General features: G+C 38.6%; 1 protein-coding gene across 3 annotated transcripts in view; it reads right to left on the bottom strand.

Moving 5' to 3' along the window:
• The window catches only part of TMEM245 (transmembrane protein 245), a gene marked incomplete at both ends in the record, with an annotated part of 94,799 nt that overhangs the window by 50,138 nt on the left and 27,748 nt on the right, over positions 1-16,913 (bottom strand). For 2 of the 3 annotated variants that reach the window (XM_080709424.1, XM_080709426.1), the window contains 3 exons: positions 1,615-1,697; positions 9,124-9,228; positions 16,339-16,508. In XM_080709424.1, the coding sequence (XP_080565550.1) occupies positions 1,615-1,697; positions 9,124-9,228; positions 16,339-16,508 (358 nt within the window). Of the gene's footprint in view, positions 1-1,614; positions 1,698-9,123; positions 9,229-14,015; positions 14,040-16,338; positions 16,509-16,913 lie in introns of all 3 variants that reach the window. The other variant, XM_080709425.1, reaches the window with a different exon arrangement.

Raw genomic sequence — 16,913 nt, 5'->3', positions numbered from 1 at the left:
AGCAAGTTAAAATACATTCTGAAAATATATCCTCTTAAGATTAAAATATGATTCTAAATCAAGCTTAAGTAATGCTTTAAGCAGGTTTTATATAAAGAAATAAAGTCAAAAAAGAAAATCAACTGAAATCTCAATTTACTATCCTAAAATCAACAAGTTATCCTAATTTAATTAGTGACTACCTATGGGCTAATAAAAAGAAAAGCAGGTCATGCCATTTTTCATAATTATAAAACAGTTATTTTCATAATTATGCAACAGATAAACAGCACAACTATGTGAACACAAAGACCTAAAACCCTTCTTACAAAAGCCAAATTAAGCCGGGCGTGGTGGTGTATGTGTGTAATCCCAGCATTCGGGAGGCTGAGACAGGGGGATGACTGTTTGCGGACAGCCTCAGCTACTTAGTGAGGCCCTCTGCAACTCAGTGAGACCCTGTTTCAAAATAAAGAATAAAAAATTGGGCAGGGGGTGTAGCTCGGAGGTCAATGCCTCTGGGTTCTATCACCAAACCCACCAAAAAAAAAAAAAAGCCAAATTAAACAAGTACACAGCGATCCTTGAGGCATGGGTCCACAACAAACTTTTTTTCTGTAAGTGGCCAGAGAATAAATATTTTAGCCCCTGCAGAACATACAATCTCTGCTGCATTACTCACTCTCTGCCCATGCCGTCCCAAATCAACAGAGCCCGTAAGTAGACAAATGGGCATAGCTGGGCTCCCATAGAGCTTCATTCACAAAAACAGGTGGATGGATGTGGCCCTAGGCCAGTCTGCCCACCATTCCCCAAAAATAATACACATGGGAATATGTCAAGAATTATATAAACTGGGTGGCGCACGCTTGTAATCCCAGCACTTGGGAGGCTGAGACAGGAGGACAGCAGTTCACGGACAGCCTCAGCTACTTAGTGAGACCCTTTGCAACTCAGTGAGACTCTGTTTCAAAATGAAGAATAAAAATAAAGCTGAAAGTGTAGCTTGAAGGTAGAATGTACCTGGTTCCATCCCCAGTACCACACACACACACAAAAAGAATTATACAGAATGTTGCTGAGTCACGGGTTCTAGCAGAACATCCCCTTCGTTTGGCTGGACACACTAGTTCTAAGTGCTGACTCTGCCACTGGAGAATTATTATCTCGAGTTCCTGTTCCCTAGCCTGTCAAAAAGGGATAATGTTTTCAATCTACTTCAAACAAATGACATAAGGTAGATAAAATTATAAACATGCTGTAAACTATAAATCTCCATTCAAATATAAGGTTTGGAACCAGGTGTGGTGGTTCAGGCCTGTAACCCCAGCTATTAGAGGCTCAGGCAGAAAGACAAATTCAAGACCAGCCAGAACAACACTCTAAGACCTTATCTCAAACAAAACAAAACAGCACAAAACAAAATAAATATGTTACCATTTATCATACACTATTTTGAATATCTTAAGCACTCCCCTCCCCATTTTAAATGCCATTCTTCTGCAAAAATCACATTTTCAAAGCTTTGGCAGACCCTATCTTTTATCTTCCAATGTAACTATTATGATTACTTCATGCAAACAGATACTGAAACTAGGTCATTCACCTCTATTCTTTTCAAAACAATATTCTTACTTTGCCCACTCAGGGTGATTTGCTAGAGTTTCATTAATCAAATTACTTGTGACTTCAATCATGTGTACACTCTCCTGATGTACCTGTATTATGGATAAAAAGAGAAAAGAATCTCAATAAATAATAAACTTCATTTAAAATTTATTTTTCTTCTCTATTTTTGCTTCTTTCAGAGTCAAATAATTATGTATCTTGGTTTTAATTACCTTAGCAATTAAAGAAAAGATGTTATACATAATGTCTTATGATACATACTGTAAGAAATAAAAAGTACATGACAGGTCCCTGTCTTCTTTTCTTTTTCGGGTCTGGGGATGGAACCCAGGGGCATTCGACCTCCGAGCTACACCCCCTGCCCTATTTTTTATTCTTTATTTTGAAACCGGGTCTCACTGAGTTGCAGAGGGCCTCACTAAGTAGCTGAGGCTGTCCACGAACCGCGATCCTCCAGGTCTCAGCCTCCCGAATGCTGGGATTACAAGCATGCGCCACTACGCCCAGCCAGGTCCCTGTCTTCAAGCTCAACAATTTACCTTAAAAATACTTACATAAATAAATGCAAATACCTAACTATATTATATAGATAAAAATATTTAATTTGCATATATACCTGTGTGGCTATGTATCGTGTACTCAAGTACCATTGTATGTACAATACTAATACTCCACAATATAATTCTGTTACAAAAAAGTACAAAAAAGCCAAATGAAACTGCACCTTTAAATCTGCTCTGCCCAATAACCAACAAAAATGAGAGAAATAAAAATGGAACAAACTAATAAAAACAAAATTTAACCTGACACTAAAATAAGAAAAGAAACAAACGTGACACCACTTGGAGCAAGGTAAAGGAAAGAAACAAAAGCAAGAAGTTTAACAGCTCCCTCCCAAATGATCCCCACATCCAGATGCAACACAGGTGAGCTGACAAACGCTGAAGGTTCACGCGTAACATGCAAATACGCAGAAAGAAAACTGTGTCCTTATGACTTTTTGACAGAGGAGGAAAGGAAACCATAGTGAAGAAACAGAAAAATCAGAGGAGACAGATCAGCCATGCCCCACCTGGACGGACGGACTGACTCTCTCTCTCTCTTTCTCTCTCTGCAGTTAAAGTTCCAGGACACACAAGGAACTGGGACAAACATAAAGATGAAGGGCAGCTTTCCATGGGAAAAGGTATGATCTTAAACAAGGGGCAAAGAACACCAGGGCAAAATATACGTACACCTGTAATACTTGGGAGCTCTAAACAGGACGACTGCAGATTTAAGGCCAGCCCTAGTAACTTCAGAGAGACCTTGTTTCAAAATAAAAAGGCTGTAGGTATAGCTCAGAGATAGATGTATTGGTTAAAATTCCCATTACAAAAAAAAAAAAATCTATGTACACACACACAAACACACACACACACACACACACACACACACACACGCAAAACCATGCAGCCCTTTCAACAAAAGGTGCTGGGAAAACTAGATATCCACATGTAGAAGAATGAAGCTGTTTCTCCCCCATCCAAAATTAAGTCAACTCATAATGAATCAAAGACCTAGAAGTTAGACCAGAAATTTTTGTAATTACTAGAAGAAAACATATAATCAACGATCCAACATATAGGCACTTGTAGAGATCTCTTCAATGTGACCCCTGAAAGTCAGGAAATCAAGAATCAATAAATGGATGGCATTAAATTAAAAAGGTGTTCCACAGCAAAGAAAGCAATCAAAAGAGTCTACATAGCCTATAGAAGGGAAGAAAATCCTTCCTGGCTATTCTGATAGAGGACAAGTACCTACAATATACAAAGAATTCAAAAAACTTAACATCAGAAACAAAATAACCCAATCAATAAATGGGCAATTGCATAAACAGATATTTCCCAAAAGAAGAAATACAAATGGCCAACAAATACATGAAAAAATGTTCAACCTTATTAGCCATCAGGGAAATGCAAATCTAAACTATACTGAGATTCCATCTAACTTGTAGGTACTTGTCCTCTATCAAAACAGTTATATTCAGTCATAAAGAAAATAATTACACCATCTGTGGGAGATGGACAAACTACAGAACATCATATGAGGGGAGATCAGCCTGACTCAAAGGCAAGCGCTGTATGTTTTCTCTCCTATATGGAAGCGAAGGTGACTTAGAGTAGTGGGAGGAGAGTGGATGGGGAAGGGGGCCTGGGGAAGTAAACGGGCCAAGTAATGTTATGTTCACATGCAATGTATCACTATCAACCTCACCAGCGAGCATGGGCAGGGGAGAGACACCCAGTGATAAATGAGTCTAGCACTTTGAATCTTACTGTGATGTGTAATTACAATGCACCAACTGAAAACGCTACACTAATTCAAGAAAAGATTAGACCTACTTTGTAATAGCCTTTAAATTAGGAGGGTCTTTTGTTTAACGAAATCTTTGTGCAGCAGGGCAAAAAATAATTACATTTTATTTCTTTTAAATGCATTAGTAATGAGCATTTCTAATTCTGTATGTGAAATAAATTCTTTAGTTTAAAGAAATATAAAAGAAAATTAATGAAGACAGCACTTTGTAATTTAACTGAAGTCATAGCATTTGTTAACATCGAATTTTTTCCTTAAGCCTTTTTTTGGGGGGGATGGGAGGACCACTAGGGCAAATCAGAACAACACCCAGATTGAATAGTGTATCTGTCCTAACAAACACATACACGTGCTGTCACATCAACCCACTTCGAATTCCATCGCATCCCAGAAAAAGCAGGAAGAATTAAACAAAAACAAAAACAAACCACTGCAGCTAAAGAGAAAGACAAACTGATTTCAGACACAATAGAGAGAATCCATTCAAACAGAAGGCCTGAAAAAAGCCACAGATCAAAACAAGGCCTTACGAGCTCGTGTAAAGAATGTGGCTTTCATTTCATGGGATTCAGAGAAGCAGAGGAATTTAGGCTTAGAAGTGACATCATTTAAATGTGTAAAGTGAATCTGGATGTTGTACTGAAAACAGACTTAGAGGATGCTCAGTTGGAAGGGTAACCGTGCTAACTCAAGCATACATCTGAGCAGGGCAGTGGCTGTGGCCCTTGAGATACAGTGTACGTTAACTGACTACTGGATGTTAAACTAGGCATTCCTGAAATGAAATTCACATGGTTATAGCATAGGAATATTGCTGGATTAAATATGTTAAGGTTTTGTTAAAAAGTTTGTTGTGGCCTTTTACCAGGAGGGTGACAAAAGCAAAGAAAACTCCTGCTCCTGCCAAAGCCGAAGCCAAGGCAAAGGCTTTGAAGGCCAAGAGGGAGTGTTGAGAGGTGTCCACAGCCACAAAGAGCTCTGCACGTCACCAACCTTCCAGTGCACCAAGACACTGCGGCTCCATAGGCAGCTCACATACCCCAGGAAGAGTACCCCCGGGACAAACAAGCTTGACCACCATGCCATCACCAAGTTCCCCTGACCACTGAGTCAGCCATGAGGAAGACAGACGACAACACACTTGTTGACGTCACCTAGGTCAACACCATGATCAGGCCTGGGGGAGAGAAGAAGGCATGTGTTCGACTGGCCCCTGACTAAGATGCTTTGGATAATGCCAACAAAATTGGGATCATTTAAACAGAGTTTAGCAGGCTAATTCTAAATATATGGTTTTTCCCTATGTTAAAAAAAAAAGAAAGTTTTTTTGTGTCTGTATTAAAGGGTATCAGTCTATTATTTCCTATGAATGTTTTTGACTTTGGTATCTGGGCAATACCTCATAAAATAAATTGGGGCATGTTACTTCTTCGACAGCTGTGTGAAAGAAGTTGTACAGGATAGGTAATGTTCTTCATTCAATATCTGATCAATGGTGGCACACGCCTATAATCCTATACTTGAGGGGCTGAGACAGGAGGGTAACAGGTTTGAGGTCAGACTCAGCAACTTAGTAAGACCTTGTGTCAAAATAAAACATAAAATTGAACTGTCTGGGGACAGAGCTCAGAGGTTATTTAGCCCTGGATTCAATTCCCAGTATCACACACACACACACACACACACACACACACACACACACACACACGTGTGAAATCATCTGGGTCTAAACCCTTCTTTGGAGGAAAGTTTTCGGACATTAATTCAATTTCTTTTCTTAAGCACTATTCAATGTTTCTATTTCTTCTCAAGTTTATTTCTTCCTTGCAAGGAATTTTTCTCCATTTAACCTACATTACCAAATTTGTTCACAATATTCTCTTATCATTTTATGACATATGGACATAGAGAAATGTATCCTTTTTCCCACTTGTAATTGGTATCTATTTGTTTCTTGATCCATCTGGCTAAAACATTAGCAATTTCCTTCATACTTTTCAAAAAAGCATATTTTACCAATGTTTTTTCCAGTTCTTTTCCATTTCCAATTCCATTGATTTAGACTTAATCTTTATTGTGTCTTTTCATTTATTTCGGATTTAGTTTGCACTTCTTTGTTTGCTACCTTCTTAAGATGGCAGCCTAGCTTATTAATGTCTATTTTTTTCTACAATAAAAATTTAATGCAGCCAGGCATGGTGGCGCATGCTCGTAATCCCAGCATTTGGGAAGCTGAGAGAGGAGGATCATGGTTCACAGACAGCCTCAGCTACTCCTTACTGAGGCCCTTTGCAATTCAGTAGAATCCTGTTTCAAAAAAAAAAAAAAAAAAAGAAAGAAAGAATAAAAAATAGGGTTAGGGGTGTAGCTCAGAGGAAGAATACCCCTGGGTTTCATGCCCAAAACCGCAAAAAATAAAAATAAAAAATAAAATAAAATTAATGCCACAAATTTCCCTCTAAGCACTACTTTTGTTGTATCTCACAAACTGTGATAAGCTGTGGTTTCATTTTCATCCACTTCAAAGTATTTTCTAATTTCCTTTGCAATTTCTTCCTTGGAAAGTTTCAAACTCTCTTTCTTCAAACATTTGTTTCTACTTTTTTCTCATCCTCTTTCCATCTTCTAGAATGCCAAATACATGTCTACTCTTACGTCTGATACCGTCCCACAAGGCTGAGGCTCTGTTCACCTTCTAGTGGGCTAAGCAGTGATTTCATGGCTACGACACCAAAAGAAAAGGCAAAGATAGCACAGAGATGATGGCGGACACCAACCCTAAGCACTTCCATGGGTCAGGGTCAAACAACCTCCTTCAGGACCATGTCCAAGGTTTTGCTGACCAAACTAGACAGGAAACGAATAGTTCCAAGTTATTAGCCAATGCTCTTCCACTTGTTACCCAGCTCGCCATTTTCCAATACCTTTAAGTAGCAGTATTAATAACTGTTTTATTCTTGCTTTCTGTGGAGAGGAAAGATCTGACATCCTCCTCCTGCTATTATCCCAGGATTGACTAGCAATGTTGAGCCCCAAAGAATTTTCTGACAAACTGGATGTGAATATAAAACAAAGAGGTAGTTGAGAATAACCCCTGAGGCTTTTCCTCTGAGCTAGCAGAAGAATGGAGTTATCACATGCTGAAATAGGAAGAATGAGACCCAACAAGTGAGAAGGTCTGGAATTTAGTTTTTGGTATCACATTTGAGATCTCTATTAGACATTCAGGTGGATACTATCATGGTGTTTTGAAGACTGATATTTTTCTTGGTGGGCAAATAAACTAGATAACAAATAAGGATCCTTCAAAAGCTCAGCTTGTATCAATCCCAGATCAGAAAGAAACAGTTCAGTAATACCTATTTTCGAAGATCAGGGAAGCAACTGCCCATTAAGGCACAGGATGAACAGAGAAAGGACTTGGATGAGCATTACTGAGATGGGCAGGCGGGAAGACCCCATGCAAAGGGACAAAGCTGGGAGAGTAGGATGCAAAGGCAGAGAAAGAACAATGAAATACCCTAATGATGAAAGGTTTCCCTAGAGAGGGAACTGAAGACTGAGCACCAGCAGGCTTAGGCAAAATATGACAGAAACAAAGAAAGGTCTCTAAAGTCTGTGCAGTATATATAAGTGACCACAGAGGACTGATACAGAGCAGACAGAAACTGCACAGACTGAATCAGAAGCACCAGGAGGGCAGGTCGTTAGGGGTAAATGGTAAGATTAAAACTGAGGAAAGAATGAGGCTGAGGCTGACTGAGAATGGGATGTATAAGTAGAGATGCCAGGCAGTAAAAAAACAATTCAACTCTTTAGCAAACTGCTGTTTACTGGATTGTCTATCAGTAATAGTTACTAGCCTTTCTCTACAAGACTATAGGAAAAATTTTGATATCCATAATTTCATGTAAGCTCCGCGATGTCTTGATAAAGAACACACCAAGATATCAGAGTTCAGTTAAGGTAAGAATTAAAATATTCTGTAAACATAAAAAATAACAACTAAAACAACAACAGAAAACTCTTACAGTCAGAAGGGAGATAATAAAAAATTCCTGGTGTACACCTGTAGTCTCATCTACTTGGGAGGCCAAGGCCAGGGGGTCACTCACGCCCAGGAGTTTGGGACTATCTTGGGCAATATAGCAAAGTCCCATTTCAAAAACAAATGAAAGAAATTCTGATGTGGTGAACCGAGTACTACCCTGGACTAAGAGTTGCAAGACCACACTGAGTACATTGGCACAAGCCTGTAATCCTAGTACTTGGGAGGCTGAGACAGGAGAATTGCATGTTTGAGACCAGCCACAGGAATTCAGTGAGGTTTCTCAGCAATCAGTGAGACCTGTTTTAAAATAAAACAGGGATCAGAGCTTAGCTCAGTGGTAGAATGCCTTGGGTTCAACCTCTAGTACCAAAAAAGAGATTTGTGAGACCAGTTCATAATTTTCCTATTGAAACAAGCCCCACTGAAGCTAGGTATGGTGACATAGGTCTATAATCCCAGTATTTGGGAGGCTGAAACAAGAGGACTGCAGGTTCAAGGCCAGCCTCAGCAACTAAGTAATGTCCCTCAAAAACTTAGCCAGACCCTATTTCAAAATTTAAAAAAAATAAAATAGTGCTAGGAGTGTCGGTTAGAAGTGGAAATGTCTCTGGGTTCTACTTCCAGTACCAAAAGGAAGTGCCATTTGTTCTTCAATACCTCACTATTTTCATCTGCATTTTATCTTTGAGGATCTTGATAAAAAATGAATATAAAAATATTTAGAAAAGAAAACATACCAGGAAAATTCATGACAAAATTGGCAATATCATAAATCAAATCATAAATACTTGAGTTGTGGCCAGGCCTGGTGGCTCATGCCTGTAATCCCAGCACTTGGGAGGCTGAGACAGGAGGACTATAGCTCCGATGCCAGCCTTGGCAATTTAGCAGGGCGTTCAGAAACTTTGCAAAACTTTGTTTCAAAATAAAACAGCCCTGGGTCCAATCCCCAGTACCAAAAAAAAATTTATAAATATTTTAGTTGTTATATATTCTTATAAGTCAAATAACACTTTCCACACTTCTTCTGCTAGCTTCTGAACTCTACCACAATTCTAACAATTAGATGTTTATTAATGGAAATAGTAATTATTATACTTTACCTTTGCTGTCAGGAGAAGAGCTAAAAGAAGTGTTCCAATTACTAGCAAAAATATGATGAAAATGCTAATTATCTTATCTAACATCTTCTCCAACCAGATGATCATCTGCGCATAAATGAAAAAAGAGAATTACTTAAATTCAAAGTACAACTTAATAAAAACATATACATTAAGTTATCATGAAGAAAAATTAGAATATTCAGCATCACAAACCACAGCACACTGATTAAAACAATAAAAGCTATAAGCAACTTTAGAAAATGAACAGTATTAGTTATTTCTGTTTGTTATGTAAAGAGTTCATTATTGTTCTATCTAAGAAAGGCAGTCAGTTGGAACATAATCTACATCTGTATTTGAATTTTTATACTATATTGTGATACACTTGCAACTCAAATTATAATTTATAATCTGGTAAATATTCTAAACAAAATAGTAACACACTCCATCAATTCACTTACATTTCATAAATTTCTACTTAATAACTAGCAAATATAGATGACTTAGTATGCTCCTCATAATACAGATATGTCCTAAATTATACAGATAAAATAGGAGTAAATACATTGAAAATGTTTTTCCCTTGATTTCATTAGGGATAAAAAAAATCTAGTATTAGGACAAAGATGAGTAACAAATTCAAGATAATGATTACTTGAGGTCAGGAGGTTCGGGAGGTGGAGGCACAAACTGGTAATTACTTAGGTAGTTTTATCAAGCTGGGGAGTAGGCAAAGAGGTGTTCTTTAAATCTTTTTGTATTTGAAATATTTCAATAACATGCTTTTTTTTTTTCTGCAGGTCTGGGGATGGAATTCAGGGGCATTCGACCACCAAGATACACCCCTTGCCCTATTTTTTATTCTTTATTTTAAAACAGGGTCTCACTAAATTGCAGTGGGCCTCACTAAGTAGCTGAGGCTGTCTGGGAACTGTGATCCTCCGGTCTCAGCCTCCCAAATGCTGGGATTACAAGCGTGCGTCACCACACCCAGCTAATAACATGCTTTTAAAAATCTGATATTCCACTTGGAGTTTCTATTCTTTTAAAAACATATGCTTCATGGTGGGCATGGTGGCGCACACTTGTAATCCCCGCACTTGGGAGACGGAGACAGGAGGATCGCACAGGTTCGAAGCCAGCCGCGCTGGCTTAAGTGACCCTGTTTCCAAATGAAAAAAAAAAAAAGTATAAAATAGGTCTGGGAGTGTAGCCCAGAGGTATAAGAGCTTCCAGGTACTCCAGTACCACCAAAAAAAAAAAAAAAAAAAAAATCCATATGCTTCATGACACAATTATAATTAAGCAAATTTAAATGAACCATCAACATAGTAGTTATTCCTTAATAAAAAATTATGTTCTCTCTAAATGCTTGCTTTTTTTTTTTTTTTTTTTTTGGTGGTACTGGGGTTCCTGGAAGCCCTTCTACCTCTGGGCTACACTCCCAGACCTTTTTTTTTTTTTTTTTAAATTTGGAAACAGGGTCACTTAAGCCAGCGCGGCTGGCTTCGAACCTGCGTGATCCTCCTGTCTCTGCCTCCCAAGTGCGGGGATTACAAGCGTGCGCCACCACGCCCGGCCTCTAAATGCTATTTTTTATATTCTAACTTGACTATAACTTCCCTCATAATTCACAATCACAAATAATCCTAAACTTTAAGCAATTTTTATTTTCAGATATATAATTCTGATAATTTGTATAATTCTTGTTATGCTACCATTTAACATTATAAAACTATATTTAATTACATTAATGATTGCTAATACACATTACAAACTCAACCCCAACATGAGCAAAGGAAGTTATTCTTAATTTAAATCTGATTTATGCTCTCCAAATGGTGAGTTAAACATCTAAAAACCCACCATAATGTCTAAAACATTTATTTTCCTCTTGATGCTTATAAGTTTGCTGTCCCCCTCATGAATCTGTTTTTCATGAGGACAACACTGGCTAAGAGAGCAATGCTACAGTGAGCTAACTCAAAGATAAGAAGTTAACCTATAATCTTGACAATTTGAGCTTCAAACAAAAGAGTTAATTTTAGTGCATGCTACCAAAGCATCAAAGACAATGCAGAGGTTAAAAAAAGGAAGAACAGGTCTCTAAGATATGGAAGGTCATGTCTTATTTTGAAGATCAGTTCTAAAATTGATTAAGTAAAGTGTCACAATCAGAAGCCGGCTAAACACCTAGCTCTGCAGACAGCTTCTGAGGAAAAGACCAGTGGCATACCACTCCTCCTCGTACCTGAAAATCTAACAGCATTCAGCTAACATATACGGAATTAACCAAGCATATAATAATTTCAGAATTAAGACTAGGTTTTCATTCACAAATAAGAAATTCTGAAAATAATATAGGAGCTTCTGAGGTTTTTGTTTTTTAGAATAGTCATATCCTAAAATGTATTTTTAAATAAAAATGACATTCTATTTAAAAAGTGTGGGGGTCTAACATTGTTATCTGCATATTTTTAACATATAAAACAAGAAAAATCCACAAACATATTATGTATATTGACATTACAAAATTAAACTTTCTATCTTTAAGGTAGGAGAAAACTTTCCCAACTCCAATTTTGTCCGGAATTAAGTATTAAGTTCTTGCTTAGGGTGTTAGAGGCCCTTGATCTATCTGTATACTGAAGGATTAGGTCGCCTAAATAAAAGTTTACACCCAGGAGTAACAATAAGAGATGTTTCATTAAAAATCACAATAAAATCATTCAATATGCTCAAAATATAAGCTAAATTTTTTTTAATTCACATTGTGGTCAGAGAAAATTAAGCTGAGAACAGGGTGAGGAGGGAGAAAAATACAGAAGAGTGGGGAAAAGAAAGAAAAAGGCTTATTAAAGACTAAAAGGAAGCCGGGCGTGGTGGCGCATGCTTGTAATCCCAGCATTCAGAAGGCTGAGACCAGAGGATCGCGGTTCGCGGACAACCTCAGCTACTTACTGAGGCCCTCCACAACTTAGTGAGACCCTGTTTCAAAATAAAGAATAAAAAATACGGCAGGAGGTGTAGCTCAGAGGTTGAATGCCCTGGGTTCTATCCGCAGACTTGCAAAAAAAAAAAAAAAAAAAGAGCTGGTGTGGTACACACACTTGTAATCCCAGCATTTGGGAGGCTGAGACAGGAGGATCGAGGACAGCCTTGGCTACTTAGTGAGGCCCTTTGTAACTCAGTGAGACCATATCAAAATAAAAAGTAGGGCTGAGGGTGTAGCTCAGAGGTAAGATGCCTGTGGGTTCCATCCTCAGTACTGTAAAAAAAAAGAAAGAAAGAAAGAAAGAGAGAGAGAAAGAAAGAGAGAAAGAGAGAGAGAGAGAGAGAGAGAGAGAGAGAGAGAGAGAGAGAGAGAGAGAGAGAGAGAGACGGGAAGTCATGAGAGTCAAATTTGGGAGTTGTCCCATGGCAGGCTGTGGGTAAAGGTCACGAACCACTAGCACTACCAGGCTCATGGAAACTGCATCCAGTCTCTATCATTCCCAATCTTTCTAGATTATGATCAATCACTTTACAAGGTTTAATTTTCTAAAATAAAGGTGAATAGTTTTCAAATGACATGCTTAAACTTTCAAGTATGAGTGAAAGGCATGCATTTTTGAGAAATGAGTAAATTTATTATTATCCCAAAGCCACTCTAACACCTCTAAACTGACTGTACTTATTTATCAACTTATTTAAAAAGTACCATTTCACTAGTGAGTTTCTCTTCTATTTCATCACTCTGGGCCTAGCGTTTGTGTTTTATTTTTATTCAACTTCTAGTGGAGTCTTAGTGCAAATAATCAATACTAAGAAATAAAACAAATAAGCCCTGAAAAACAGAGAAATTCCATTTCACTGAAACCTCTCTCTCACCCTCTCTTCTTTTGATTGAACTGGTTTTCAAATGCACTCCACTTGAACTCTAAATATACTAAAGTTACCCAGGGCTGCAATTTTATGACCTCAGGTGTAATAAGACAGCCCTCAGCTTATCAACGTACTTTGCTGAAACACACTCAGAATTTTAAATAGTAACTCCAACTCCACACCAATGCTTTTACATGCTACATGGCATTATCAAAGAAAAGTTACAGGGATCTATTTAAACGAACTCAACTATTCAGCTATGAGTTAAGCTACAAATTAGGTCTACTTAACTCACTTAGCACACTGAAAGGAGATCGAATTGAACCTAATGAATCCAGCTCTCCTTTCTCCCTTATCTTGGAGGCAATTTTCATTTTTTGAAATGAAAATTTTCAAAATTTTCAAAATTTCAAAATTTGTCTTTCCTATGTCTGAATTAGCTTTACTGAAATTATTTGAAATGTACCTACTGTAACCTCGAGGCAGTCACGGGAAACAGTTACTATAGACAGAACCCAATGCCTTGGGAAACACAACACTCATGTCAGAGGTCATGAAAATAATCTGTTTTAAACTCAAAATAAAATTTTAGAATACTAGCTATAAAAAAGGGACAAGTATTTCACAGGTTTGTCTTTTTAAAAACCCCCATGCCACTTACAGAAAAAGCAGTAAGAGTTCTCGTTCCTTTACAGTTAGTACTGCCTGCTGCGTTTTCACACTCAAAGGGAGCTAGAGCAGCCACACTGTAGAGCTAAGAAGCACGAAGTCCCCGGCAGCAGAGAGGACGGAGACAGGACTGGGCAAGGACACTCCACCAAGCCCTACGGAGTCTGCGCTGAGGTTTTAGCAAATTACGCTTTGATCGCATTCATGCTTCGTGACCTTCCATAGCTTATAATGAGGACTTTACATCAAAAGCTTAGTTTGACATATGGACAGAAACACAGAGTAAGAGGGGAGATTCTGGGGGAGAGGGAGGGTTACAGAAGTCAATAATAAAGACCAACATCCAAGCATTGATTTACCTTCTTATTTAGCCAGTGCCAGAGCTTGAGGGCAGGGGGTAAAGTGAGCAAGAGAAGATAAGAACAGTAGAACATCATTAGAGAATGCAGTAACAGTGTGGAGAGAAAAGAAAGTCACTAAGAGCACGAGGAAGAAATTCTCAGGAAAAACCAGGGAGAAACCACAATGCATTAACACAGTTTGAAAATTGAGCGAATGTATTACTCCTTTAAGATGAACATGACTTAACCAGGCAGAGTGGTGCTCGCCTATCCCAGTCCTTGGGAGGCTGAGACAGGAAGATTGCAGGTTAGAGGTCAGCCTCAGCAACTTAGCAAGACCTCAGCAACCCAGTGAAACCCTCAGCAACTTAACAAGACTCTGCTTCAAAAATAAAAAAATAAAATAGGGCTGAGGGTATAGCTTGGAGGTAGAAGGCCCCTGGGTTCAATCCCCAACACAGAAAAAAAAAAAAGGAAAGAAAAAAAGATAAACAATGACTGAAGTGATGGTAATTTCAAGCTTAGAAACCAACAATTAAAAATAAGTAAAATAGCTGAGCGTGGTGGCGCACGCTTGCAATCCCTGCGCTTGGGAGGCGGAGACAGGAGGATCGTGCAGGTCCAAAGCCAGCCGCGCTGGCTTAAGAGACGGTGTTTCCAAATTTAAAAAAGTATAAAATAGGTCTAGAAGTGCAGCCCTGAGGTAGAAGGGCTTCCAGGAACCCCAGAACCACCAAAATAAATAAATAAATAAATAAATAAATAAATAAATAAATAAATAAATAAATAGCCGGGCATGGTGGCACACACTTGTAATCCCAGCATTCGGGAGGCTGAGACCAAAGGATCACAGTTCAGACAGCCTCAGCTACTACTTAGTGAGGCCCACTGCAACTTAGTGAGACCCTATTTCAAAATAAAGTATAAAAAATAGGGCAGAGGTATAGCTCAGAGTCAAATGCCCCTGAGTTTTGTCCCCAGACCCACAAATAAATAAATAAATAATAAATAAATAATCAACCCGAATGCTGGCAGACTTAGTGTCACTGCCTCGTGCTGCTCCATTTCCCTATTCTTGCAGGCCTCCCTAATAAACTTCTACTCGTGCTCCAAAACCATCTCTGCCATTACTTTCTCTGCAAGCTCCCCTTTCCCACCGCCTATCAAAAGAAGTCATGTTACTCAGTGACACCAATACATCCCATATACACTTTTCTATACAAATCAGACCAGCTAACACTTGTAGATAGCACAAGGTACTGACATGGGGATCTGACATATTTTAATTCCTGTAACTCTCACAACTGTTCTATGAGGTATTTGTTGTTATTATATCCATTTTATTGCCATGGAAAGCAAGGCAGAGAAAAGATACCTGTCCAAGGCCACAAGACTAGTGAGTAGCAGAACTGGGGTCTAATACCAGAGTGTGGCTGTAGAGTCCACATTCTTTTTTTTTTTTTCCTGGTACTGGGGGTGGAACCCAGGGGCTTTCTACCTCCGGGCTATACTCCCAGACCTATTTCATACTTTATTTGGAAACAGGGTCTCACTAAGTTGCTGAGAGCCTCACTAGGTAGCCGAGGCTGGCTTCGAACCTGTGCGATCCTCCTGTCTCAGCCTCCCAAGCGCGGGGATTACAAGAGTGTGCTACCACGCCCGGCAAGTCCACATTCTTTAACCACTAAGCCTCTGCATTTCAGAAATTGCAGTTTCTCTCCTAGTACTAGACAACTTCCATATCTGGTTTTCCAAGATTCAACTGATTTGCCCTGGAACTTAGCATTATATCTGACAAAAAGGAATTATTCCAAACATATTCACTAAACTGAGCCACTACTTACATAATTCTAGTCAAGTCACTTACTTAACCTTTGTGGATTTCAATTTGGTTGTAATAATGTGGGGAAATTCAACTAGGTATTCTGTAAGATCCTTTTCTCCCATTTTTCAAAAAAATACATAATACTTATTTAAACCAAATCTATCTTCATGTGAACCATAATTCTGAACTTTAAAATTTCATCATAGAATTAGGTATTAAGCCATATGTGGCGATGCAGTGATGAATGTCTGTAATGCCAGTACTTAGGAGGCTGAGAAAGGAGAATAAGTTTGAGGCCAGCCTTAGCAACTTTGAAAGAAATAATACTGGGGTATGGCTCAGTGGTGGAGCACCCCTGGGTTCAGTCCCTAGTAGCACAAAAACAAAACAGAAGTAGATATTAAACATGTATCGACTGTCACAAAACAAACATTATAAATCATGGAATGGAATATTTCAAACCATAAAACATACAAACTCCATTCACAAATAGGCCAAGGTCTCAAAATACAATACCTTGCTGTCAACTTTTAACAAGAATTTCCCAAGCCCGATGATCGGCCATGGCGCTAAGGCCTCCTGCCGCTCCTTCAGGAAGCTCTCGATGACCTGCCACCACACACGACCACGTTTCTCCAGGAAGCCCACGACTCCAAAGTGAATCACAAGTTTTTTGATTATCCACACTATAGAATACACAAAATACAGATCAGAAAGGTATAATACGAAAACTTTCTTTAATTTCCTTTTTCATACTGTAAAACTAGCATTAATAAGATAAAGATCACTGTTAAAAGAGAGGTGAGGAAAAGTCTGAGGTGTTTTAAACAGATGGACCTGGCCAAAGACCTTGGCATGCAATCCTTACTTCCCATGTATTCTTTGTGAAGTCTGACTCCCTGGAAGAGTCAGGGATTATTTTACAGCCACAGAAACATGTCACTCTTATCATGAAGGTTTCAGGGATTATAAAGCCCTCACGCATTCTCCCTTCCTGAGTAAAGAGAATGAACCCCTGGCATTTCCTAATTTCTCTAGCTATTACAGTTGCTCTTCTCAAATTCTACTATCTTCCTTAGATGTTTGATATT

This window comes from Muscardinus avellanarius (genome assembly GCF_963383645.1).
Source record: "Muscardinus avellanarius genome assembly, chromosome: 13".
NCBI classification, from domain to species: Eukaryota; Metazoa; Chordata; class Mammalia; order Rodentia; family Gliridae; genus Muscardinus; species Muscardinus avellanarius.
This window is presented reverse-complemented; position numbering and strand designations above follow the sequence as displayed.